Source organism: Pelodiscus sinensis, chromosome 20 (genome assembly GCF_052426305.1).
Source record: "Pelodiscus sinensis isolate ZL-2025 chromosome 20, ASM5242630v1, whole genome shotgun sequence".
Taxonomy (NCBI): domain Eukaryota; kingdom Metazoa; phylum Chordata; order Testudines; family Trionychidae; genus Pelodiscus; species Pelodiscus sinensis.
Window position 1 is genome coordinate 24,182,467 of NC_143071.1, and position 24,625 is coordinate 24,207,091.

At 51.7% G+C, this 24,625-nt stretch overlaps 1 protein-coding gene across 1 annotated transcript; it reads left to right on the plus strand.

Moving 5' to 3' along the window:
• The first annotated feature begins 12,225 nt into the window (after positions 1-12,225).
• On the plus strand, positions 12,226-19,474 carry UTS2R (urotensin 2 receptor). The gene is made up of 3 exons (XM_075903548.2): positions 12,226-12,428; positions 15,475-15,672; positions 17,298-19,474. Exon 3 carries the CDS (start codon positions 17,458-17,460, stop codon positions 18,604-18,606), a length of 1,149 nt encoding a protein of 382 aa, XP_075759663.1. The 5' UTR covers positions 12,226-12,428; positions 15,475-15,672; positions 17,298-17,457; the 3' UTR covers positions 18,607-19,474.
• The last annotated feature ends 5,151 nt before the right edge of the window (positions 19,475-24,625 follow it).

Sequence of the window (24,625 nt, forward strand, 5' to 3'; positions counted from 1 at the left end):
AAGAAGTATTGATAAGGGTTGCAGTGACTATGCAGCTGTGTGGGTGGGCAACAGGGGACCTCTGCCCTTGGACACATCAGGAACATGGACACTGCAGCGAAAATCCCCCAGTACTGAGCCTGGAGCCAAGACAAGTGACTCAGGCTCGCAGAGCGCAGGCTGGGGGGCTAAACACTGCAAAGAAGAGGTTCAGGGTTGGGCTAGAGCCAGGAGTCTGAAACCTCATGGAGGTGGTAGCCCTGAGAGGCCAGGCTCCAGCCCAGCCAGCTACACTGCAGTTTACGTCCCAAAGCCTGAGCCAGCTGCAGCCTTGGGGTGGCTCTTTTACTGCAGTGTAGACATACCGGAGGGAGGCCGCCGGAGGGAAGAACACTGGCAATACAGACCCTGCAGGCAGTGATGAAATCAGCATCAAACGTTAACAGCAAAGGAGGGAGCAGCCCAGCAGCAACTGGAACAGGTGCCTCTAGTGGCAAAAGTCCAACAGCGCAGTCAAAATATTTTCCCTTCCAAGCTGACAGGGACCGATAAAGGGCTCAGGACTGATGGGGAAAGTCATTTGAATATGCTGTTCATTTTTGTACTTAATACGTTTCTTTATGTATGTGGGTGACTAGATTTTCCGGCAGGCAAGATTCTCCACACTCCTACGAAACAGCTGTGGCTCTGATCCCATTGGTAAACCCTGCAAAAACGAGTCTCTTCATCCACATGGCATTGGAAGGCAGCCACTCATTTACCAGGCAGCTCCCGGCGCCATTGTGAACACGCTCCTCTTGCATGTTAGCATTCTGAAAGGCACCGGCAGCGTCTCTGGCAACTGTACAACAAAACATGCTGTAAAACAAAAGGGAAGTGTGTTTCTCTGCTGGCCAGGCTCAGTCAGTTCGTTTCCCTCTGCAAGCTGAAATCAGTAATACCACGTGGCCAGACAGCCTCTTCCAGCAAATATCAGGTATTTAAGATTAAACCATTTCAGAGAAAAATGCCTTAAAACATCAGACTAAAAGTTTGCTAACTTTCTAGCCACTTCTACCTGGGGATCCCCCTTAGCTTCCTACAGGCGCCCCCCCAAGTCCAGTAGCGGGTGCACAATCCGGCACAGGCAGTCCCCAAACCAGTTCATGGAGTGAAGCCTTCTGATCACCCTTTACACAGGAATTCAGTCAGGTTTTATCTGCTAATTGTTTATGGGTCTCAAGGCTCCCAGCCTTGGCAAAGAGGACTACGAACCTACAAACTGGAGCCTAGGAGCAGCATCTGCAGTCGGCCACTGTCTAGCAATTGGCTCCCCAAGTGCTTGTTGGGAGGCTGCCTATCTAAACCCATTGCATTGTTTGCCTGCTGTTTTTTCCAACATTAAGCTAGATCAAGTGGTTCTCAATCTGCCGCCCAATCAGCACAGAGCTGCAGCCCACGTAACGTCTTCAGGGCCATACAGGTAGCACTAGATGGATAAATAGGTTGAGAACCACTGAGCTAGACCAATACATTCCTGCAGGAAAGCCCAAAAATGCAGTATAACTATGCTGAGACTAGGGCTGTTAAAAACCCTGTCATGGGGTAACCGTGTAAGTGATAAGTCTCAGCACTTACACACTTACCTGCACTGCGGGCTGTGTGGTATAAAGTTAAGCTTTATACTGCAGAGCCCACAGAGAAATCTCCCCAGGTAGGGTTGCCAGGTGTCCAGTATTCACCCGGACAGTCTGGTATTTGCACCGTCTGTCTGGTAGAAAAATTCAGAAAATACCGAACATGTGCAATGTCCAGTATTTTCTGAATTCCCGGCTGGGTGCCAGGCGAGGGAGGGGAAGTGACTGGGAGGCAGGGCCATGATTGGCGCTAGAAGCCTCTGATCACGTGCAAAAGCCAGGCGGGGGGGAGTGGTTCCCAGTCCCTCCCTCTACCCCCGCTCGGCTTCTACGAGCAACTCAAGAGAGTGCCTGCTGCAGCCAGTGGCTGCACCCCTCCCCCGCCAGCTCCGCTTCCCACCCCCTTCCTCCGAGCCCTCCCTCCTCCTGTCCAGCCCCGTGGCCCCCAACCCTCCCCATCTCTGCTTCCCAGCCCCCCTTCCTTCCATACCCCCCATTCCTCCCGGCCAGCCCCGCTTCCCGTCCCCCCCCCTTCCTTCCGGCTAGTCCCGTGGCCCCTGCCCCCCCCCCACCAGCTCTGCTTCCCGCCCCACCCCTCTCCCAGTCACCCCCAGCAGAGGCTACCTGGGGTTCCCAGCAGGGGTTCCCAGCAGGAGCCACTGCCCTGTTGCCACTGGGGTTCCCCAGGCAGGGTACCTGGCCACCCCACCCCACCGCTAGGGCTGTCTTGCTGCTGCTGGGCATTCTGGCCATGTGCGGTTGATGCTGCAGATTCCGGGCCTGGGCAGGAGCTCCCCAGAAGCCACATGGCCCCGCTGGGCCTCCCCAGCCCCTGAGCTACTCCTGGGCTCTTTGGTCCAGCAACATTCTGGGCCTTGCCAGACCAGAAAGTCCCAGATTTGGGAGATTCAACCTGTACCAGTATCTCCCCTACAGAGCATGCAATGGGGGGGGGCATGGAAAGTAGAGGGAAAAGTAGAGGCAGAAATCTGGTGTCAGGGAAAGTAGAGGGAGAAGGGGAACCGGCAGAAGGACCATGAGAGAGGAAGGAGAAGGGACTGGAGACAATAAAGCAGCATGTAGACCAGGGCGACTCAACACGCGGCTGTGGTCGCAGCCTGTTTGTTTGCGGCCCATGGTGCAGTTTGGGTGTACGCGGGGCCTAACACACGTCCCACAGGTGGGAGCCAAAACAAAAACGTAGTCAATGTAATGGGTTTCTGTTGACCTGCGTTTCTGTTAAATTCCTGGGCTGTCATTGCTCATGAAAAGTGCTGACATGTGGGTGGAAATTGGGTCAATATTGCATTTTATTAATGTCAGCAGAACTGACTTAAATGGAGGCCTGTGTGTTGTGTAGTCTTCCCCTAATCTTTGTATTCATGCCCCTCAGTGTGAAAGAAGCTGTTTGCATATATTTGCATATATTTGCATGCATATGCAAGCACACTTAAGTTGCAGCCCTCGGCATGTGCTGTGAGTATCATTGTGGCCCCCAGGGCTTCCAAAGTTGAGTAGTCCTGCTCAATGCCGTTATCTAAATTATTGATGAAGATACTGAACAAACTGGATCCAGAACCAATCCAGGTGGACCCAACTCAATAGGCCCTTCCAGCATGACTGTGAACCACTGATAACTACTCTCTGGGAATGGTTTTCCAATCAGTTATACAGTCACCTTACAGTAGCTCCATCTAGCTTGTACCTCCCTCCTTTACTAATGAGAAGGTGACAGCATCAAAAGCCTTACTAAAATTAAAATATACCACATTTACTTCTCCCCCATCCACAAGGTTTGCTACCCTACCAAAGAAAGCTAGTAGGTTGGTTTGATGTGATTTATTCTTGACAAATCCATGTTGACTGTTACATATTACCCTATTAACTTCTAGATGTTTGCAAAATGATTGCTTAATTATTTGCTCCATCATCTTTCTGGGTACTGAAGTTAAGCTGACTAGTCTGAAATTCCCTGGGTTGTTGTTGTTCTCAGTGGAGAACCGTGATCCAGTGGCTATACTGTACTTGAACTTTCAGAAAACATTTGACAAGGTCCCTCACTGAAGGCTCTTAAGGAAAATGGCAGTACTGGGCTTAGGAAAGGTCTTCTCATGGACAAGAAACTGGTTTGAAGATAGGATAAAAAAGGATCAGTTTTTGCAGTGGAAAGAGGTTAAAAAATGGAGGGTCTATACTGGGGTGAATGATGCTCAACATATTCATAATTGTCTGGGGAGAAGTGTAAACCATGAAGTGACAACGTTTTCACGTGATTTCTAAATTACTCAAGCTAGTTAATTCCAAAGCAGACTGTGAAGAGTTATAAAGGGACGTAACACAACTGGGTGACTGAGCAATATAATAGATGAAATTCAGTGTTGATAAATGCAAAGTAATGCACATTGGAAAACATAATCTATACATATAAAAGGGTGGGGTCTAAATTAGCTGTTACCACTCAAGAAAGAGATCTTGGCGTCATTATGGACAGTTCTCTGAAATTGTGTGTGGCAGTAGTCAAAAACGCTAAGAGACTGATAGAAATGATTAAGAAAGGTATAGATAAGAAGTCAGAAAATACCACAATGTAATTGTATGAATCCAGGGCTTGCCCAAATCTACAATACTGAGTTCGATTCTGGATACCCCATCTCAAAAATGTATTAGAATTGGAACAAGTGCAGAGAAGGGCAATAAAAATCATTAGGGGTACAGAGAAGCTTCCATATGGGGAAAGATTAAAAGGACGGATACTGTTCAGTTTGGAAAGGAGACAACTAAATTTGGATATGATAACAGTCTATAAAATAATGAATGTTGTGGAGAAAGTGAACAGGAAAGTGTTATTTACCCATTCATAGAGCATGAGAACTAGAAGTCACCCAATTAAATCAATAGGCTGCAGATTTAAAACAACCATAAGTATTTCTTCACACAATGCACCATTAACTTGTGGAACTCATTGCCAAGGGAAGTTAAATAAAGAATTGGTTAAGTTCATGGAGGATAAGTCCATCAATAGCTATCAGCCAAGATGGTCAGGGATGCGACCCCTTGCTCTGGTGTCCGTAACCCTTTGACTGCTAGAAATTGTGACTGAATAACAGGGGATGTGATTGTTTGACAATTACTTTGTTCTGTTCATTCCCTCTCAAGCAGCTGAACAAGCTGCTTTGCTTTTAATACCATCTTAAAACATGTTAAATTTATTTGTGCATTGCATGTTTAAAGCCTTTCAGAAAAGGAAGTGATGTCTCCGAATGCAGCGCATCTGTGTGAAATCCTGATTGTCACAATGATAACTAAACTGGCATGTTCTTCGGCCCACTGAGGTGTGCCAGGCACATGGCTTTTCCTGTATTTCTGACCTGCATTTTTTAAAACGTCCTCCTCTCTGCTTCTGCAGTTCTGCTTCCACAATGAATGGAATTGCCAACACGGGAGAGCATTTCGATCTGTTACAAGGACGCTTAACTGCAGGTACAGCCATTTGCACCTCCAATTAATTGTGGTAGATGCTAGCTTGAAGCCTCTTTATAATGTCTATCTCTTTGGTATATCTACACAGCAAAAGGTGTGCATGATCTAGCTGATCCCAGCCTGTTTGAATCCAGCTAGTTCAGTGAACAAGAGCAGAAAAGAGAGCAGCAGTGTTGAAAGAGCCAGCTGCAAAACACTCCTCTGCTGCTCCCTGCCTTTCCCTCTGTGACACAGAACTGTGCCTGGATAGCAAGTGTAACAGGCAGCACAGGAAAGTTGGGCGGGCCATGTTATGTATTGGCTTTGGCATGTGTGACACACTGCACCTCACCCATGTCTCCAGCAGGTGGCATTTGGCATGCTAAGCAGCACGGATGAAAAGTTACCAGTGGGGGAGGGAGAGAGTGATTAGTGTACTAAAAATGACAAGCTGCCATTTTGGATCCTGGCCGTGATGGCTTGTTAGAGGGCGCTAGCAGAACATGCAGGCAAAGCAAGGTGGGCTGGGTTTTACTTTACTGCATTAGAGAGCTTCCTGTTTTCTGGGTGCGTTTTGGGGATCTTGTGCATTATCATTCTAAATTCTAAGAAATAAAGTCGTGTTACACAACAACCCTCCAGCAAGAGTACTTAGGATTATATTGGTTTGTGTGTACCATGCTTGAGCATAACAGTCCCTAATGTGCATCAGTTTTTTCACTGTCCTGGAGTCTATCTACACCAGCGCTACTCAACTTTAGAAACCCTGGGGGCCACAATGATATTCACAGCACGTGCCGAGGGCCACAACTGAAGTGTGGTTGCATACACATGCAAATATATATGCAAATATATACAAATAGCTCATTTCAGACTGATGGGCAGTCAGGAAGGTGTCTTAGTCTTTCTTAAATTGCTGTCAGGTGGATACAAGTCTTTGAATTCAGAGGAACAAGATTAATGGTGCCATTGCGGGTTTGTTTTCTTTAACGCAGCAATAGTCTTTTGGCAAAGATGCTTTGGTGAATTCCATCCCCCAAACAGGATTGAAACCCCCGTGTTCATCCAACAAGTGTTTCTTCTTTGTTGCCATTTGTAATGCTTATTAAAAAGAAAATTGTATACCGTGTTTTGGGTGTTTAGCTTGATGCTTCACGCTGTGTGTTTCTTGGAGTGATTTTACCATAAAAAGAAAAGTTTCCAAGCCAGAGGGCTCCAACCTGTGGCGGGTGGGGAACTGAGCGAGTCAGGCTGGACACAAGATGCAAAAAAGGACATGAGCCCCCTCCTGGAGTCCCAGCAGTGCTGACATCCCCACACAGGAGTCCGTCGCTCCGTACAGGACGGAGGCAAGGTGCCGGACCCAAACGTGGCCAGTGTGAGCCATTCAGCACCTCTCAGGCTCTGCTCACAAAGCTAAGCAACCAACACTTCCCACAATACTCCAGCGCTCCTGGCACCTCCTCCCTGGGGGCTAGAAATGCCAAGACCCTGTACCTGTCTGTTCCAGCCAGCCCATCCACAGTCTCCATTGTGGAGCATGTTCCCAGTGGAGGCCATGTTTAAAGGATTCCACCCGTGGGCTGTGCATTGAGCCCTGTGTAAACCTAAACTGCACTGTGGCCCGCAGACACACAGACCACAGGATGCGTGGGGCCCACGGGCCGCGTGTTGAGTAGCCCTGGCATAGAGAGTACATGTGTAAAGTTTGCGGATAACAGTAAGCTGGGAGGGGTTGCAACTGCTTGGGAGGATAGGATTAAAAGTCAAAATGATCTGGGCAAACTAAAGAAATGGTCTGAAGTAGATAGGATGCAATTCAATAAGAACAAGTGCAAAAGTACTCCTCTGAGGAAGGAACAGTTGCACACATACAATTGCAGTTGCACACATACAATTGCACACATACAATATGAAAAATGACTGCCTAAGAGGGAATATTGCAAAAAGGGATCTAGGAGTCATAGTGGATCATGAACGAAATATGAGTCAACAGAGTGACACTGTTACAAAAAAAAGCAAAGTCTGAGATGTATAAGCAGGAGCGTTGTAAGCAAGACAGGAAAAGTAATTTTTTCGCTCTATTCCACATTAATACAGCCTAAACTTGAGTACTGTGTCTAGTTCTAGGTGCCACATTCAATAAAAATGTGGACGAATTGGAGAAAGTCCAGAGGAGAGCAACAAAAATAATTAAGGGTCTAGAAAACATGACCTATGAGGGAAGATTGAAAAATCTGGGATTGTTTAGTTTGGAAAAGAGAAAACTAAGAAGGGATGTGATAGCAGTTTACAAGTACATAAAAGGTTGTTAACAAGGAGAAAGGAGAAAAATTGTTCTCTTTAACCTCAGAAGATAGAACAAGCAGCAATTGGCTTAAATTACAGTAAGGACAGTTCAGTTTGGATATTAGGAAAAACTTCCCAGAACTGGACACAATACTCCAATAAGGCCTAATTAGTGCAGAGTAGAGTGGAAGAATCACTTCTCATGTCTTACTCCCAACACTCCTGTCAATGCATCCCAGAATGGCCATAGCCCATCAGCTTGATGACAGCTGACATCAGCTTGCACTTTGTCTCGGAGAAACAAGTTTATCCCCTTCCCTCCCTGCCCCATACTTGTCTGGTAAACACCCCTCAGTCATCATTTCAACTAACTTCACACCTTTACATATAATTTTGCTACTCGCATCTCACTATGATATTACTGACCAGCAAATTAATACACTGTGGAGCTCAAAAGCTCATCTTTCTCACCAACAGAAGGTGGTCCAATGCAAGATATTACTTCCCCCACCTGCTTTCTCTAATACCCCTCACAGCACTTGCCTCTGTCTGACTGAAAAGGCATAGCCTGTGTTCTGGTAGCTAACACAATATTCAAACACCATAAAGGACTCTGATTTGTAAAGGATTTAGGTATTGCTGCAGTCAGCACTGCAATGTCTAGCTGATTTAGGAGCCTATGCCTCATTTTCAAAAAGGGATTTAGGCATTAAGGAGCCAAAAGTCCCATTGGCATGACTCCCCTGAGGTTAGCAAGAATCATGCACTAAGTATAGCAAGTCAGACAAATGAGAATCATTGCTCAGCTCTGACCCCCTTCCTCCTCTAGAGCTGATCTGGAACAAAAACATTTAAGCCTGAAGTGTTCCTGGGATACTTCCCCTTATTTATTTTGCATTTTACCTGGCTCTGCCAATGCTGCTCCCTGCAGTGCTAAAGAAGCACTGAATTAAGTCTGGGTGGGGGAGGACAGACAATGAACATGCGTTGTCTGACCTGGTGCTCAAGGTTGCAGAAAAATCTGTTCTCAACACTTTTGTTGCCAGGCATGGATGTGGCACAGCTGGGTTTGGAGAGATGGATAGCCCAGGTGTGTCCTCCAAGAAGTTTGGAGAGTTCAGATAAGCTTGGACTAAGCAATCAGACTGACATTTGTGTCGCTCTTGTGCCACTGGGGAGAACAGAGTCTCTTTGCCCAGTGTGCTGTAGAGTCATTATGATCATTTCTATTACTTATTCATTATTCATGTGGCAGTAAAATCAAAAAGCCCTAATCAGGATCAGGAGTCCTATAGTCCAAGTGCTGTGTAAGCAGACACTAGCTGATAACTTTGAGAGGGGCTAGATTTGAACCATCACCTCACTGATGCCGTGTTTGGCTAGCCCAGCTGAACCACTCAGAACCCTGAGCCACCTTAGCCCCCTCAAGAGTGCAAAAGATGGTTTAGCATTGAGTGTATTCATTAATAACCTTTCCACAGAAGACAAATTTGTAATCGTTGTGTTAGTGCAAAAGGGACTAGCTCTCCTCTCACTTGCACATGAGGTTGGTACAAAGCCTAGGTCATTGATTAGTGGGGTTACTCCTGTTTTACATTTAACTTACAGGAAAAGAATCAGTGCCTGGATTGGCAGAAAATTCTTCCTACTTAATAACCCCCCACAGGGTGCTACCAAGACCGTTCCAACTCTAATTCTTTTAAAACCGCTTTTGCTAGTGATCAGCAGGAAATAACAAGGCAGTTGACATCTGAGAAAAGGACATTAACAAGAAGGGAAGGGGGAGAATCTGACATATTTTCAGTGTGCCAAAATGCGCAGCATTAGTCATGGGGGCTGAACTGCAAATGAGAACAAACCAGACGCAGAAAAGCAGCCACCTTAAGATGGGGATGGCCGGGGGGGGGGAGGGGCAGCAATGAGGTTGAGTTGCACTGTGTGCTCTTTTGCCAGGGAAGAACCAGGGCAGTTTGGTAAAGAAAATCAGCTCTGCCGCTTTTGATAGTAATAAGAGATGGGACCTGGATGCAAAATGCAGATCCAGATCAATGAGTCCTAAACTGCAGGGCTACGTCTAGACTGGCATGATTTTCCGCAAATGCTTTTAACAGAAAAGTTTTTTCGTTAAAAGCATTTGTGGAAAAGAGCGTCTAGATTGGCATGGATGCTTTTCCACAAAAGCACTTTTTGCGTAAAAGCGTCCATGCCAATCTAGACGCGGTTTTGTGAAAGAAAGCCCAGATCGCCATTTTCGCCATCGGGGCTTTTTTGCACAAAACAGTTTTTAGCTGTCTACACTGGCCCTCTTGCGCAAATACATTTGCTCAAGAGGACTTTTTCCCGAATGGGAGTGCTGCGTCTAGATGGCAAGTTTTTCTGCAAAAGCAGCTGCTTTTGCGGAAAAACTTGCCAGCTGTCTACACTGGCCGCTTGAATTTCTGTAAGAACACTGACGATCTCATGTTCTTGCGGAAATGCTATGCTGCTCCTGTTTGGGCAAAAGCCTTCTTGTGCAAATGCTTTTGTGCAAGAGGGCCAGTGTAGACAACGCAGTATTGTTTTGCGCAAAAAAGCCCTGATCGCGAAAATGGCGAGCGGGGCTTTCTTGCGCAAAACCGCATCTAGATTGGCACGGACGCTTTTCCGCAAAAAGTGCTTTTGTGCAAAAGCATCCGTGCCAATCTAGATGCTCTTTTCCACAAATGCTTTTAACGGAAAAACTTTTCCGTTAAAAGCATTTGCGGAAAATCATGCCAGTCTAGACGTAACCAAGCAGCATAGTATTTGCGGAAGAACACTGACAATCTTACATTAGATCGTCAGTGTTCTTGCGCAAATTTAAGCGGCCAGTGTAGACAGCTGGCAAGTTTTTCCGCAAAAGCGAGACGCAGCCCAGGTGTTTGAACAGGGGTTCTGGTGTTGGGCCCATCTCTATCAGCGATGCTGACTTTGAGCTAGGCTTTGCTGTAAAGTTAATGTGAATGATCCTCTAGAGTTTTATTGCCCTTAGCTTGAGTTCCAACCACAAACATGTATAACCTTTGACGTGAGTGTGGAGGTGCAGAAAGAGCACCGTTGCCTCCTGGACACTGCTGTGCCTACCTCAGTTTCCCCTTCAGTCAAGAAACAATGAAATCTCTTGAGCAGTCTAGCCAAAGAGAAACCCAGCAGTGTCCCTCCCTTTACTAAAGCCATCTGAAAGCAGTACCTATACAGGCAGTCCCCGACTTACGCGGATCCGACTTATGTCGGATCCGCACTTACGAACGGGGCTTTCTCGTCCCGGAGGTCGAGGTAGCGGATTGCTACCTGCGAGCTCCGGGGCGAGAAAGCCCCGTTCGTAAGCTGCTCCAGTGCCCCTGGTCTGCTGGAGACCGTCTCCAGCAGACCAGGGGCACCGGGCGGGTTCCCGCGCTTCTGAGGCTTTGCCAGAGCAAAGCCTCAGAAGCGCGGGAACCCGCCGCTCCTGCCGCTTCAGTCGCGGTGCCTGTGGTCTGCAGCTCTACTCCCGTATCCCTGGTCTGCTGGGGGGGGGGGGGGCGGCTAGTGTGCCCCCCCCCCCCCAGCAGACCAGGCTTTTGTTTTGGACCCTGGAGCAGAGCAGCTGGGGCTGCCAATTGGTCCTGCAGCGCCTTCTGGGCACTACTGGACCAACCCGGCAGCACCCTAGCTGCTCTGCCCCAGGTCCTGATTCAGCCGCTGCTGGTCAGTTTCAGCAGCGGCTGAATCAGGACGCCTGGGGCAGAGCAGATGGGGTGCTGCTGGGTTGGTCCAGTAGCGCCGAGGAGCGGTGCTACTGGAGCAACCCAGCAGCACCCCAGCTGCTCTGCCCCAGGCGTCCCCAAGTCAGCCGCTGCTGAAACTGACCAGCGCTGACTACAGGAAGCCCGAGACAGAGTTGCTCTGCCCCAGGCTTCCTGGAATCAGCTGCTGATCAGTTTCAGCAGCAGCTGACTTGGGGAAGCTTGGGGTTCTTAAATTGAATCTGTATGTAAGTCAGAACTGGCGGTCAGTTTCAGCAGCGGCTGAATCTGGACGCCAGTTCCGACTTACATACAGATTCAACTTAAGAACAAACCTACAGTCCCTATCTTGTACATAACCCGGGGACTGCCTGTATACTGTCTTAAAGGCTCTGATTTCCAAGCTCAGATAACACATAAAAGTGATTAAATAAACCAGGATCCCATCAAAGCTAAGTCCTCTCTCTCATCTGGTGTAAACCAGGAACAACTCCACAAAAGTCAGTGGGGCTTCCTGGGTGCAATGCTAGGGTAAACAAATTAAGGTTCAGGCCGAGGACCCTTCAAATATTCAGCTGCTAATATAATTCCTTTAGTCTTGTGATTTCTCAGTTCCAGCCCGTCTGAATGGTGCTTTAGAGCCGCTCTCCCTCTTTATTTCCCCTCTGTGACACTGATGAAAGGGAATCAGCTTAACCCTACACTGCTTGGGCACCTATGCTGTGGTGGGGCTAATACAGAAGGAGCCCAGGGTGATCCCCAGCTAGACACTGGGGCAATACATTCTCCAGTGGAAATAGACACAGTCTCCTCTTTGCAGCTGATATCAGCACTGAAGAGCTGTTTTCTGGGCTAGGCAAACCTCGCCACAGGAATTTAACCCTTTCTCAGCCAGTGCTTGGGGCTTTGCATCCATTTGTTCAGCTTCCTGGGGGCGTAGAGGTTTTGAATAGAACCTGAGGGTTCAGTCAAACAGCGCTAATATGTAGCAATCACAACTGGGTGGGGGCCAGTCAGGTGGAGAGTCAGCCAAGCCCGCCTGGACTACCAAATGCTGCTGCTTTAAACAGGATCTCAGCTAGCTGCAGTCAGAGCTACCGGGTGCCTAACGTCATAGAGCAACATAAATAGCAGGCAAGGGGGGCACAGATTTCAAACACACGTGGTGAGGTAGCTTCTGAGCGCTGCCTTTGCAGATGCATGTAGCACCGGGGGCTCTCACCATGTGCTCAGGCTTGTCCTTGCTTTTGGACAGTTCCAGCTGCAACCACCCACCCCCTTTTTAAAAAACAACTGTTTTATTTTTCCCTAGGAAACTTCAGCAGCTGGATTTAAAGGCCAGGTTTGAGCATGACGCTTTGTTTCTTGTGGAGCTAAATGGAATGTGCCGGGGCTACGGAGGCAGTGCTGGGGAACAGGCAGAATCTGCCGGGCAATGTGAATAATGAGAGATGCTCCGAACTGCTGCTTGGATAACCTGGTTGCTTTGGGGGAATGAGCATGTGTGTGGGGGGGTCTGCATGTGTGTGTTCATGGAGGTGCATGGGGATACCTGTGTGTGTGTTCATGGAGATGCATGGGGATACCTGTGTGTGTGTGTTCAAGGAGGTGCATGGGGATACCTGTGTGTGTGTTCATGGAGATGCATGGGGATACCTGTGTGTGTGTGTTCATGGAGGTGCATGGGGATACCTGTGTGTGTGTGTTCATGGAGGTGCATGGGGGTGCCTATGGGTGGGTGAGTGTACAGAGAGGTACCTGTGTGGATGGAGGGTTCCACTGTGTGTGTGTGCGCGCGCATGTGTGTGTGTCAGTGTTCATGGGAGTGTATGGGGGGTAACTGTTCTATGGAGGATTCCAGTGTGAGCACAGGGGGGTAGAGAGGTGCCTGTGCAGGGTGTATCATGACTTTATACTTAAGTAAAGTGTAAGTTCTGGATTTTTTTCAGGTAACTACTATGCATATATCCTGTGTCTGTGCATGGGGATCTGTGTGTGTGTGCACTCAGGTGTGGAGCAGTGTTCCCTGCAAACTGTGCACTGTGCAGCCACTCAGGAGAGGTTCCAGTGCCACCCAGCTGATTAGCAGGGCTACAAAGCTAGGGGTTATTTTTTCTAATGATGGTGCACATTGGCACATGCCTTGGTGCACAGAAACATTTATTCCTCACATGGATGGAAAAATCCACAAGTGGATGAGAAAAATTAGAGGGAACATTGGCATGGGGGTACCTGTGGGTGGGTGTATGGGGATACCTGTGTGTATGTCCATGGGCGGTCTGTGGTTGGACTGGGGCATCAGTGTGTGCATGGGGGAGGCTGTGGGTGGGTGGGTGTACCAGTGTGTGCATGGGGGAGGCTGTGGGTGGGTGGGTGTACCAGTGTGTGCATGGGGGAGGCTGTGGGTGGGTGGGTGTACCAGTATGCATGGGGGAGGCTGTGGGTGGGTGGGTGTACCAGTGTGTGCATGGGGGAGGCTGTGGGTGGGTGGGTGTACCAGTGTGTGCATGGGGGAGGCTGTGGGTGGGTGGGTGTACCAGTGTGCATGGGGGAGGCTGTGGGTGGGTGGGGGTACCAGTGTGTGCATGGGGGAGGCTGTGGGTGGGTGGGGGTACCAGTGTGTGCATGGGGGAGGCTGTGGGTGGGTGGGGGGGGGTACCAGTGTGCATGGGGGAGGCTGTGGGTGGGTGGGTGTACCAGTGTGTGCATGGGGGAGGCTGTGGGTGGGTGGGGGTACCAGTGTGTGCATGGGGGAGGCTGTGGGTGGGTTGGGGTACCAGTGTGTGCATGGGGGAGGCTGTGGGTGGGTGGCGGTACCAGTGTGTGCATGGGGGAGGCTGTGGGTGGGTAGGGGTACCAGTGTGTGCATGGGGGAGGCTGTGGGTGGGTGGCGGTACCAGTGTGTGCATGGGGGAGGCTGTGGGTGGGTGGGGGTACCAGTGTGTGCATGGGGGAGGCTGTGGGTGGGTGGGGGTACCAGTGTGTGCATGGGGGAGGCTGTGGGTGGGTGGGTGTACCAGTGTGTGCATGGGGGAGGCTGTGGGTGGGTGGGGGTACCAGTGTGTGCATGGGGGAGGCTGTGGGTGGGTGGGTGTACCAGTGTGCATGGGGGAGGCTGTGGGTGGGTGGGTGTACCAGTGTGTGCATGGGGGAGGCTGTGGGTGGGTGGGTGTACCAGTGTGTGCATGGGGGAGGCTGTGGGTGGGTGGGGGTACCAGTGTGTGCATGGGGGAGGCTGTGGGTGGGTGGGGGTACCAGTGTGTGCATGGGGGAGGCTGTGGGTGGGTGGGGGTACCAGTGTGCATGGGGGAGGCTGTGGGTGGGTGGGGGTACCAGTGTGTGCATGGGGGAGGCTGTGGGTGGGTGGGTGGGGGTACCAGTGTGTGCATGGGGGAGGCTGTGGGTGGGTGGGTGGGGGTACCAGTGTGCATGGGGGAGGCTGTGGGTGGGTGGGGGTACCAGTGTGTGCATGGGGGAGGCTGTGGGTGGGTGGGGGTACCAGTGTGTGCATGGGGGAGGCTGTGGGTGGGTGGCGGTACCAGTGTGTGCATGGGGGAGGCTGTGGGTGGGTGGGGGTACCAGTGTGTGCATGGGGGAGGCTGTGGGTGGGTGGCGGTACCAGTGTGTGCATGGGGGAGGCTGTGGGTGGGTGGGGGTACCAGTGTGTGCATGGGGGAGGCTGTGGGTGGGTGGCGGTACCAGTGTGTGCATGGGGGAGGCTGTGGGTGGGTGGGGGTACCAGTGTGTGCATGGGGGAGGCTGTGGGTGGGTGGGTGGGTGGGGGTACCAGTGTGTGCATGGGGGAGGCTGTGGGTGGGTGGGTGGGTGGGGGTACCAGTGTGCATGGGGGTACCAGGCTGTAGGTGGGTTGGGGTACCAGTGTGCATGGGGGTACCAGGCTGTAGGTGGGTTGGGGTACCAGTGTGTGCATGGGGGTACCAGGCTGTAGGTGGGTTGGGGTACCAGTGTGTGCATGGGGGAGGCTGTGGGTGGGTGGGTGGGTGGGGGTACCAGTGTGCATGGGGGTACCAGGCTGTAGGTGGGTGGGGGTACCAGTGTGCATGGGGGTACCAGGCTGTAGGTGGGTGGGGGTACCAGTGTGCATGGGGGTACCAGGCTGTAGGTGGGTGGGGGTACCAGTGTGCATGGGGGTACCAGGCTGTAGGTGGGTGGGGGTACCAGTGTGCATGGGGGTACCAGGCTGTAGGTGGGTGGGGGTACCAGTGTGCATGGGGGTACCAGGCTGTAGGTGGGTGGGGGTACCAGTGTGCATGGGGGTACCAGGCTGTAGGTGTGCATAGGGTGCCCGTGCGGGTGTGCGGGTGTGCGTGCGTGGGGGCGTGGGGATGCCTAGTACCTGCTGTAAAGCCTGTTGCTGATCCCGCCAGGCTGCTGGAGGCTGCGGTTCCCAGGCTGGGGCGCCGTGACGCCAGGGGCTGAGCTGAGCGCCCGCGGCGCGTGGAGCTGGGGCCCGGGCTCTCCCGGCGGATCCAGGCGCTGCTGCTCTGCCCGCGCCGAGGGCCACACCCGGGCGCTGCAGGGCGCCACTCGCCGGGGCCCGGCACAGACGCGCCCGCCCGCTCCAGGTGGGTCCGGGCGCCAGGGCAGGTGCGCTCCGCGTTCGCTCCGGCTCCTGCTCGCGGCTGAGGCGGAGCCGGGCGGCCGCCGGGGCTGAGCGGGGCAGCGGCCGGGGCCGGGCAGAAGCTGCCGTCTGGTTTGACTGGCTCGGAGCCCACCGGCCGCAGCGAGGTGGAGAAGGGTCCGGCCGGGCTCCCGGGTCCGCAGCAGCCTGGCCAGGCCCCAGCCCCGTGGGACTGGCTGGTCTCCTGTCCCCTGCCCCAAGGCTGCGGGCGCATCTCGAGGCACCGCACTGGGGGCCTGGCCCGGCGGAGTGGCGAGTCACGGTGCGGGTGCACGGTACCCCCATGCACCCTCTGCTCCAGGGCTTGTGTCCACCCTGCCCAGCCCCCCTGGGCCCATTGCCGGGGGGCCAGTGGGAGGAGGGGCAAGAGCCAGAGCTGCTGTTGAAGCCCAGAGCTTCTCAGGGCGGGGCCCCGTTGGGGGTTGGCCCCACCTGCCTGAGGGCACGATGTGGAGTGAAATCTGGGTGGGGGCAGCCTGGCATGGCCCAGAACCCCCTCCTGTGGGGAAGGGAAAACCTGCCCTTGAGTGAGTGCCAATAGAGAGCCAGGGTCTCCATGCAGCGTGTCCGTCCTAAGGGGGCTGGGGACTCAGGGACTGTCGGAAGTGTGTCTGGTACAGAGAGGCGGGCATGCAGACTCATCAGGCAGAGCCAAAATAACTAACGGTTGGTTGGGTACACACAGGAGACCTCGCTGTTGGGGAGTTCACTTTGTTGACTTTACACGCAAGCAAAAGTGAAGTTCTGGGGGGTTCAGTTCTCACATTGCAATGTAGGTTCTAGGGTAGGGTAAGATCTTCCCATTAGAGAGAAGGTGTTGTGTGAAGCCAGGACTTCTCTGTGGAAGGCTGCTGTGGAGAATTCAGGTGGTGTGTACATGCGCCTCTCACAACACAGTTGCTGGTGGTTAACTGAAGGCTCCTTATCCCTCTCTCAGAAGTTGAGTAATTGCCAGAGCAGCCTGGTTTCGCAAAGGAGATGGTCCTGAGCTCTCAGAAGGCCTTCCCTTTTCAGAACCAAATTGCCTCTCCTGGCAGTGGTTATAAACCCTTGTGATCTGCACTTCCCCCTACGCTGCCCTCTGATTGGCAGCCTAGGAAATGGGCACTTTAGCATGGAGCAGGGCCCTCCGCAGTGTGAGACTCACGTGTGTCTTTGCACAGGCAATGAAAAAATGTTCCTCAGAGTGGGGTGGCCAGGGGGTCTGTCAGACTTGCTGGGCTCCTGAGCAAGTGGCGGTGGGGCCCAGCTCAATGCTCCCAGAAGGGGTGGGACCTTGGGCAGAAGGGGCAAGGCCGGAGCTGCCAGCCCTCAGCACTGCACCATGCCATATCCCCTCTCCCTACCAGCCCTCAGAGCTGCCCGTGACTCCAGCGGCAATTTAAAGGACCTAGAGCTTTGGCTGCCGCTGCTCCTGCAACAACCCCAGGCCCTTTTGAATTGCCAGGCCCTGGAGCAACTGCCCCTTTTGCCTCCCACTCCCACCCCCACATCAGCAGGCCTGGGGGTATCTATCACATTGTAATCTCTGCCGTGCCAAATATCTAACTCATTGTTTTTCTACTATAGAAATTGGGATCCATTCTGCAGATCATCACCTGAGAGTCTTTTCTCCATCCAATGAAAACCTGCTAAGAAATGGTCCTGCTCCTTGTACCTGTCCAAATTCCCAGACAGGAAAGAACTGACCTGGGTATGAGGAGAGCAGCTGAGTTGGCTTTCCAAGAGGATGTCTGTCCATGAAGAGCTAGAGGGCAAGTTTTCAGCCACCACCACCATGGCCACGGAGGCAAACGAAGGAAGCCCATTCCAAATCAACCCCAATATTTCCTACAATGCCACCTGGGACAGTGCTCCAGCTGCCAGTTCGATGGAGGACATGATAGCAACTTGCACTATTGGAACCATCCTCTCCATCATGTGCGTGATCGGTGTGACGGGCAATGTCTACACCCTGGTGGTGATGTGCCATTACCTGAGGTATTCTGCCTCAATGTACATTTACATCATCAACCTTGCCTTGGCAGACCTGCTCTACCTGCTCACCATCCCTTTCATCGTCGGGACGTACTTCCTACAGGAATGGTACTTTGGAGATGTCGGCTGCCGCATCTTGTTCAGCCTGGATTTCCTCACCATGCACGCCAGCATCTTCACCCTGACAGTCATGAGCACAGAGCGCTACTTTGCGGTGCTGAAGCCCCTGGACACGGTGAAGAGGTCCAAAAGCTACCGGAAAGCCATTGCTATCCTTATCTGGGTGGTGTCTCTGCTGCTCACGCTCCCGATGCTCATCATGATCCAACTGGTGCAAAGAGACAGCAAAAGCATCTGCCTGCCCACCTGGAGCAAGCTATCCTACAAAATCTACCTGACCATCCTCTTCTGTACCAGCATTGTGGGTCCCGGGGTGATCATTGGGTACCTTTACATTAGACTAGCCAGGACCTACTGGGTGTCCCAAACAGCCTCTTTCAAACAGACAAAGCGGCTGCCTAACCAAAAAGTGCTATATCTCATTTTCACCATCGTGCTGGTCTTCTGGGCTTGCTTCTTGCCCTTCTGGATTTGGCAACTCCTCTTCCAATATTATGAATCCTTCCCGTTGTCCCCCAAGGCGATGAGGAACATTAACTACCTGACAACCTGCCTGACCTACAGCAACAGCTGCATTAACCCTTTCCTCTACACTCTGCTGACCAAAAACTACAAAGAATACTTGAGGAACAGGCAGCGCTCTTTCAATAGCAGCAGTGGCTACTTCCAGAGGAGGAATCGATTTCAGAGGATTTCTGGGAGATCCCTTTCCACGAGCAGTCAGCATTGCACAGAGACCTATGTGCTCACTCATGTCCCTGCAGGAACCAACAGTGCCTGAAAGAAAAACACACCTCCAAGGGAATCACCGTTATTCATTTCAGTGCTGAGTTTCTTGAAAGTGCAACATGGGAAAGGCAAAGTCTTAGCAGATTCAGAATGTGTTAAAATTGGGCAGAAATTGTGCTGTCGCTCTCTGCACTCGCTTATATCCAGCACCATTGATTTGGTTGCTCACTCAAAGCTTTTCACTTTTTTCATTTTTTTCCCTATGCTATGTTGGTGTATTTCTCCCCCTGAAGCTGTAATGAGACCCTGTAATACTGGCACTTTTTAAAATGATCTCAGCTGTCACACAACATTTAAAATTAAGTTATTGAAGTATTGACTTATTTTACTGTTGTTCTAAAAACACAAATGCTGGGCTTGAGGAGCCAGGCTGTACAGCAAGTGAAAGCAGCGAAATTAAAGAAAAAGCAGCTTGTGTTCCAGCCAGTGTGTGCTCCTTTGTAGGGAAGTTGCTGGAGGGTTTGTGTGGGCAATCAGCCTTGGTTCTGGACTAACTCGCCCTGGTGTTACAGTGGTATTCATCCACTGTGCCTGCTGCTCCTTAATTCCAGTCACTGTACTGGTAGTAGCAAACTACTCATGTACATGAGAAGAGTCTAATACTTGGGTTTGGTCAACAAACACACAAATGGGGATCCTCACAAATGGGGATTCCCCTCCCCAGTCCGGGGTGACCTTTCCTCCCCCATATCATACCCAGTAATTCTCCCCTCCGCTCACACACAAGTGGGAATCCATGGCAGCTGAGTCCAGTAGGACAGATGGGCACCATCAATGTTAGCAGCACCCCTCAAAACAAACACTTCTCTGGGAGGAACATTTTGGGCTTTGTCCCATGGTGCCTAAACCCAGCTTCCCTTTTGCTCCCAGCACCAACACAGAAAGGCTCCAGCGCGCTGACCCCTGGCTCCCGTTCCTTGTGATGATAACGCTATGAAATGCAAAAGGAATTGTAGCTGATGGACAGAATTAGAAGCAAATTAAGGCATGGGGCCAGCCCGGGAGCTGCTGTGAGTGAGGAACATTCCACTGGCGGATGAACTGTACTCACAATGTAGCTGGCAACCTTCTGTCCCCGTACAGAACATTTTACCCTGGGGTTCCTTGAGGATAATGGAAACTGTCTCTATTGACTTCCTGTGCTTTAAAAAAAAGAATTCTCTGCATGGATCTAGCACCCCCCGCACATTCCCAAGGAGGGAAATCATTAACGTCTCCATGTTATGCACAGGGATTCCCAGGCTCAGCATTTCATTGACATGCCATCATACAAGTCAGCTGCTGCAACAAGAATAGACCCACAACTTCTGAGTCCCAGTGCATGGCTCTAGCCACTAGGCCACACTGTTCCCAAAGATTCAGCTGCTCCTCAAGGCATAGCAATTACTGCACTTTGCAACTTGCTCTTTCCTGTTTTCAGATAGCAACAGCCCATAATAATAATCCCTGGTTTTTATATAGTCCCTTTAATCTGTAGCTCCCAGGCAACTAGACAAAGGGGTTAAGTATCACTATCCCTGTTTTGCAGGTGGGGAAACTGAGGCACAGAGCAGTGCAGTAGCTTGCTGAAGGATCACACCTTTTCCTGGGATCTACGCAGGGCTTGCTCATTTACTTGCATCTTTATTGAGGGTCACATTTTAAAATGTGGCCTCGAGCGTGGAGATTCGGGAGCATCACTTGAAGGCAAAAGGAGGCACAGCCACTCAGCGCCTCTGTCGGTCAGGCTCCAGGGCCCAGATTCTCAAGAGAGCTCAGCTCTCATTTCTGCACTACATAACATGGCCAGCGTTTCCAAAGGCTCAGCTCCCTGTGCCCTGATCAAGAGTCTGTTCCACTCCTTGACATTCACCTCAGTGGCAGCTGCTTGGGGGAGATGATTCTGTGTCTACGAAACAAATATAAATCTCTGACCAGCCTGCTTAGCCCCATGCAGATCCTTGCACCTCTCAGAACCGCCTGTTGTGCTTCGCTCTAGTAAAGTGAATGCCTGGACTTTGCTCAAAGCGGGCAGGCAGTAGCCAGAGACAGCCTGCCAGTGCAAAGAGCAAGCCAAGTGCCCAAGCCGTGTATTACAGCCTGGGCAGTACTAAGGAGGAGCTACCTTCTGGTAGACAGGCAGAAACTACTTGGTTAAAGGCATCTGTAAAATCACGATTGTGGCTTATTGGTTCCTTCTGGCAGGAATCTATGACTAGTCAAATCCTAAGGACTCAGTTCTGACCTCAGATCAGGCTCCCTAGAAATCTGTGGGAACTCTGGGGAGAGACGTTCCAGAATGTGTCTGTACAGCTGCACCTCCCTTGATCAGTGCGGCAGGGTGCTGGTGCAAGAGCACCTCCTTAGCCCCTTCCCCTTAGCTCCAATCAAGAGGAACAGTCTTAATTGGGAGGATAAGCAGCCCCGGGAAGGGGGCTGGTCATGCACCCCATTACACATGGGGGCTTGTGCAGGATCTTCTGCCAGAGCTAGTTTGGTGACCCAGGGATGGATGGCTCCCTGCAGTAGCTGGCTCAGCAATAAGGGGAAATGCAGAAAACACTGCAGGCCTTCCAGCAGTCCCGCCAGCTAGAGACCCAAGCTCTGCTTGTGAGGCAGGTGGGCAGCAAAGAACTTGGCAGGACTTTACAAGGATCAGGCAGCGTTGCAACAGCAGCTCCCTCATAAACTGGTGACTTGCAAGGGTGGCGATGGCAAGGGGCTCCGCCTCTGGACAATGGCACCTGTTGACAACCACAACGCCTCTCTGGGCACCTTTGGACAAGACAACCTGGGTCCTGCAGTAGCCCCGTGTCTCTCTGGGGAAGTGCAGGCAATGTACATGGCACTGGGCCAGGGACTGTGACATGGGGAAGGCAGCCATCTTGGACCGCCTGGGGCTTTCATGTGAAAAGTACCCACAAAAGTTTCAGTCAGCCCGGTGGACAAGGGGTGTGATGCCCCAGGCCTTCACCCAGAAACTGACAGACTGGGCTATGCGGCGGTTGAGGCCCAGTGCCCAAATGGTGGGGCAGATCATGGACCAGGTGATCCTCTGATACAGGGTGGGGAACCTTTTTTGGGCCAGGGGACACTGACCCACAGCAAAATCAGTCGGGGGCTGGGGGCTGCGGGGAGAGAGTGGTGAGGCTGCAGTACCAGTGCAGTTTCCCCAGTGCTGGGGGAGGCCCTAATTCTCAGGGGCCAGATCCAGGCAACCCAGGGACCGCATCCAGCCCTTGGGCCTTAGGTTCCCCGCCCCTGCCCTAATAGTTTGTGCAGGGCTTCCCTGACAGCGTGTGGGTCTGGGTGTGGTGAGATCTTGAGAGAGGAAAGACCCCCCAAGAACCTCCTTTGAATAGCCCCCAGCCACCTGAGACAGCTTCTAGCCTAGCACTGGAGTTGCCAAGACCTAAGAATCAGGATTGTCTAGTGATGGTCCTACCTCCAGCGTTCTGTGGTAGGACCTGGGGTGGGGGTGTGGAGGAAGAGGTGTGAGTTAGCTACCATTCCTGTGCAGGTGGGGAGCAAGCAGTCCTCTCTGGGGCTGCATACGCCTCAGCCTGCTCCCTCAGACAGGGCACTTGGCACTTATCAGAGGAGAGAGGATGCTGCTTAAAGGCATTCTTGGGGATGGAGATGGGGAGTATTGTTCCATGGCACAGGTCTTCCTAGAGGTTCAGGGAGGGTTTGAGTGGAAATGGGGGAGTTTGTCAAAGGGTTGTCCTACCCTGTGGTCCTGGGGGTGGATTGGGACCCTGCCCCTAAAGGGAAATAGGGCATGGGGAGGAGAACAACAGAGAGAAGGAAAACGAGGCACCCAAGGGGAGGGGGGGAGGTCCCAAGAGGGATGGACCCCAGAAAAAGAAGGGCCCCATAACTCCAAAGAGAAGAATACAGAAACCCTAGACAACACAGCCGAGCCTGAGACCCGATAGGAGTGAGAAATGTGGAATGGAGCCCCACCACCCCGGGGAGGGCACCCAGAGAGAGGGGAAGAGAAGCTGAAGGGTTGGAATCCTAGAGCAGGGGTTCCCAACCTTTTTTGGTCCCCGTATCCCCTTGGCTTTTAGTAAACAGGCCAGCCATGACTGAACCCTGGGCATGCGTCTGCCTCCCTACACTAGCAACACGTCCACGTGGGCTCTTTTTTAATTCTTCTGCAAAATACAGGGCCAGGCCCTCAGACCCTTGTTCAGGTTTTCCTCATTCAGTCCGGTCTGGGTAAGGGCTGATAAATATCTTCACATGTCCCTTGGTAAACAAAATCATATTGGCCGTTTCTCTCCGAGATCCGTGCAGCCCTGGAATTAATCAGTCAGAAATGCAATCTCTTTACAGTGCTCAAGCTCTGTATTTCACAGTGATGTGCTTCATAAGGACAGAGGCCAGATCCTTTGCCTTAAAACCACCTTGGCATATTCACATCCCTTCGGAAGATATGCCGAGTACGGCTCCAGCTGAGATCTGGCCCCACCTATTTGTTCCGCTTCTCACCACCTGTCTGTTTCAAATTGTATGAGACACTGGAGATGCTGCCAATGCCAAACAATACCAGTCATCACTGCACCTCCAGATTCAATCTTGCATCTGTCAATTTCTGTGAGATCTTATGCAAAAATATAACACCCGAGTTAAAACCAGAAACTGGATTAATCCCTGCAAGGATTCTCCCATGGATTTGGAGTGGTGGGGCCCCATAAAGTGGCCTTGTCCTCTCTCTGTCCACTTCTCACCCAGTTGTGCCCAGCCTCTCAACCTCCCATCCCTCTGATCATAGGTCAGTTGTGAGGGAATTTTGCAATTTTACTGCGGCTCAAGATCAACAGTTGCAGAAATCCCCCAGGACAAACAGGTGATGCTTGCGCTGAGTCAGGAGGGAACAGGATGTCGCTTACACTTAATTTCCCTCCACTCTTGACTGAAATTGGGGCATTTCTCCTCTGCATTAATTAGGGAAGGGGTGGTCTTCCCACGGTGCTCACGCTCTCTCTCTCATTCTAGGGAAACTCCCTGGCGACAATAGCAGGAGGAATCCTCCCAAGACCATGGAGCAGGAGCAGGGCCATTACCGCTTAGATCGAGACGATCCATATACTGAGGTACTCTCCAGCTTCTGTCCAAGGTTACAGCAACCCTCCGAGCTGGAGCTAGACAGTGGAGCACATAGCTACAGCATCCCCAAGTGGTTTGTACTTGGGGCCCCGAGCACACCGATTTTAGTGTGCTGGCTCAGAAGTAGGGATGAGAACGACTTGTTGACTATCCCATAAGTAAATGCTTATCGGATAGTGAACAGGCTAGTCGACTACTCGCTTCCTCCCCCCTTGGCTGCCTCTATCAGAAAGAGCCCCTTGCAGCTCTGGGCCATCTGGGTATCCCTAGACTCCTCCCAGCGTTTCAAAGTGGCAGCACTGCATGGAGCCTGCAGTCATCTGGGGATGCCCCTGCTGACCCCGGGCTCCATGCAGCACTGCCACTTTGAAACGTTGCCTGGAGCCTGACACTGGGCATCTTGCAGTGTTTCAAAGCAGTAGTGCCGCATGGAGTCAGGGGTCAGCAGGGGGAATATCCAACTGACTCCAGGCTCCACGTGGTGCTGCCACTTTGAAACGCTGTGGAGAGAATGGGGCCAGTGGGGGCTGCCCCGCTAGCTCTGTGCTCCTTGCATTGCTTTCACCTTTGAAGTGTAGCAACAGCCCTAGGATTGTTGCTACACTTCAAAGGCAGAGGCTCCCTATCGACTAATCGAATTGTTGATGCAAATTGCATCAACTATTCGATTAGTCAATTAATTGAAATGTACCATCCCTACTCAGACGAGGGCTAGTGCAGGTAACTGAATCACAACCACAGCTAACTGTGGAGATGCAGCCTAAGAGTCGAAGCATGCAGCCCACCCAACTGCCAGTGCAGACCCGCTCAGACTCCGCAATGCTGCTCCCCACCCTTGTGCAGCAGAAGCTGATGCCCTTTGTAAGGCCCCTCCCCAGCCCGGATCTGTGATGCAGGGACAAGTTTGCTCCTGGCTC

Coding starts and splice junctions, on each gene's coding strand:
- UTS2R (XM_075903548.2), top strand. CDS start 17,458: ATGTCTGTCCATGAAGAGCTAGAGGGCAAGTTTTCAGCCACCACCACC.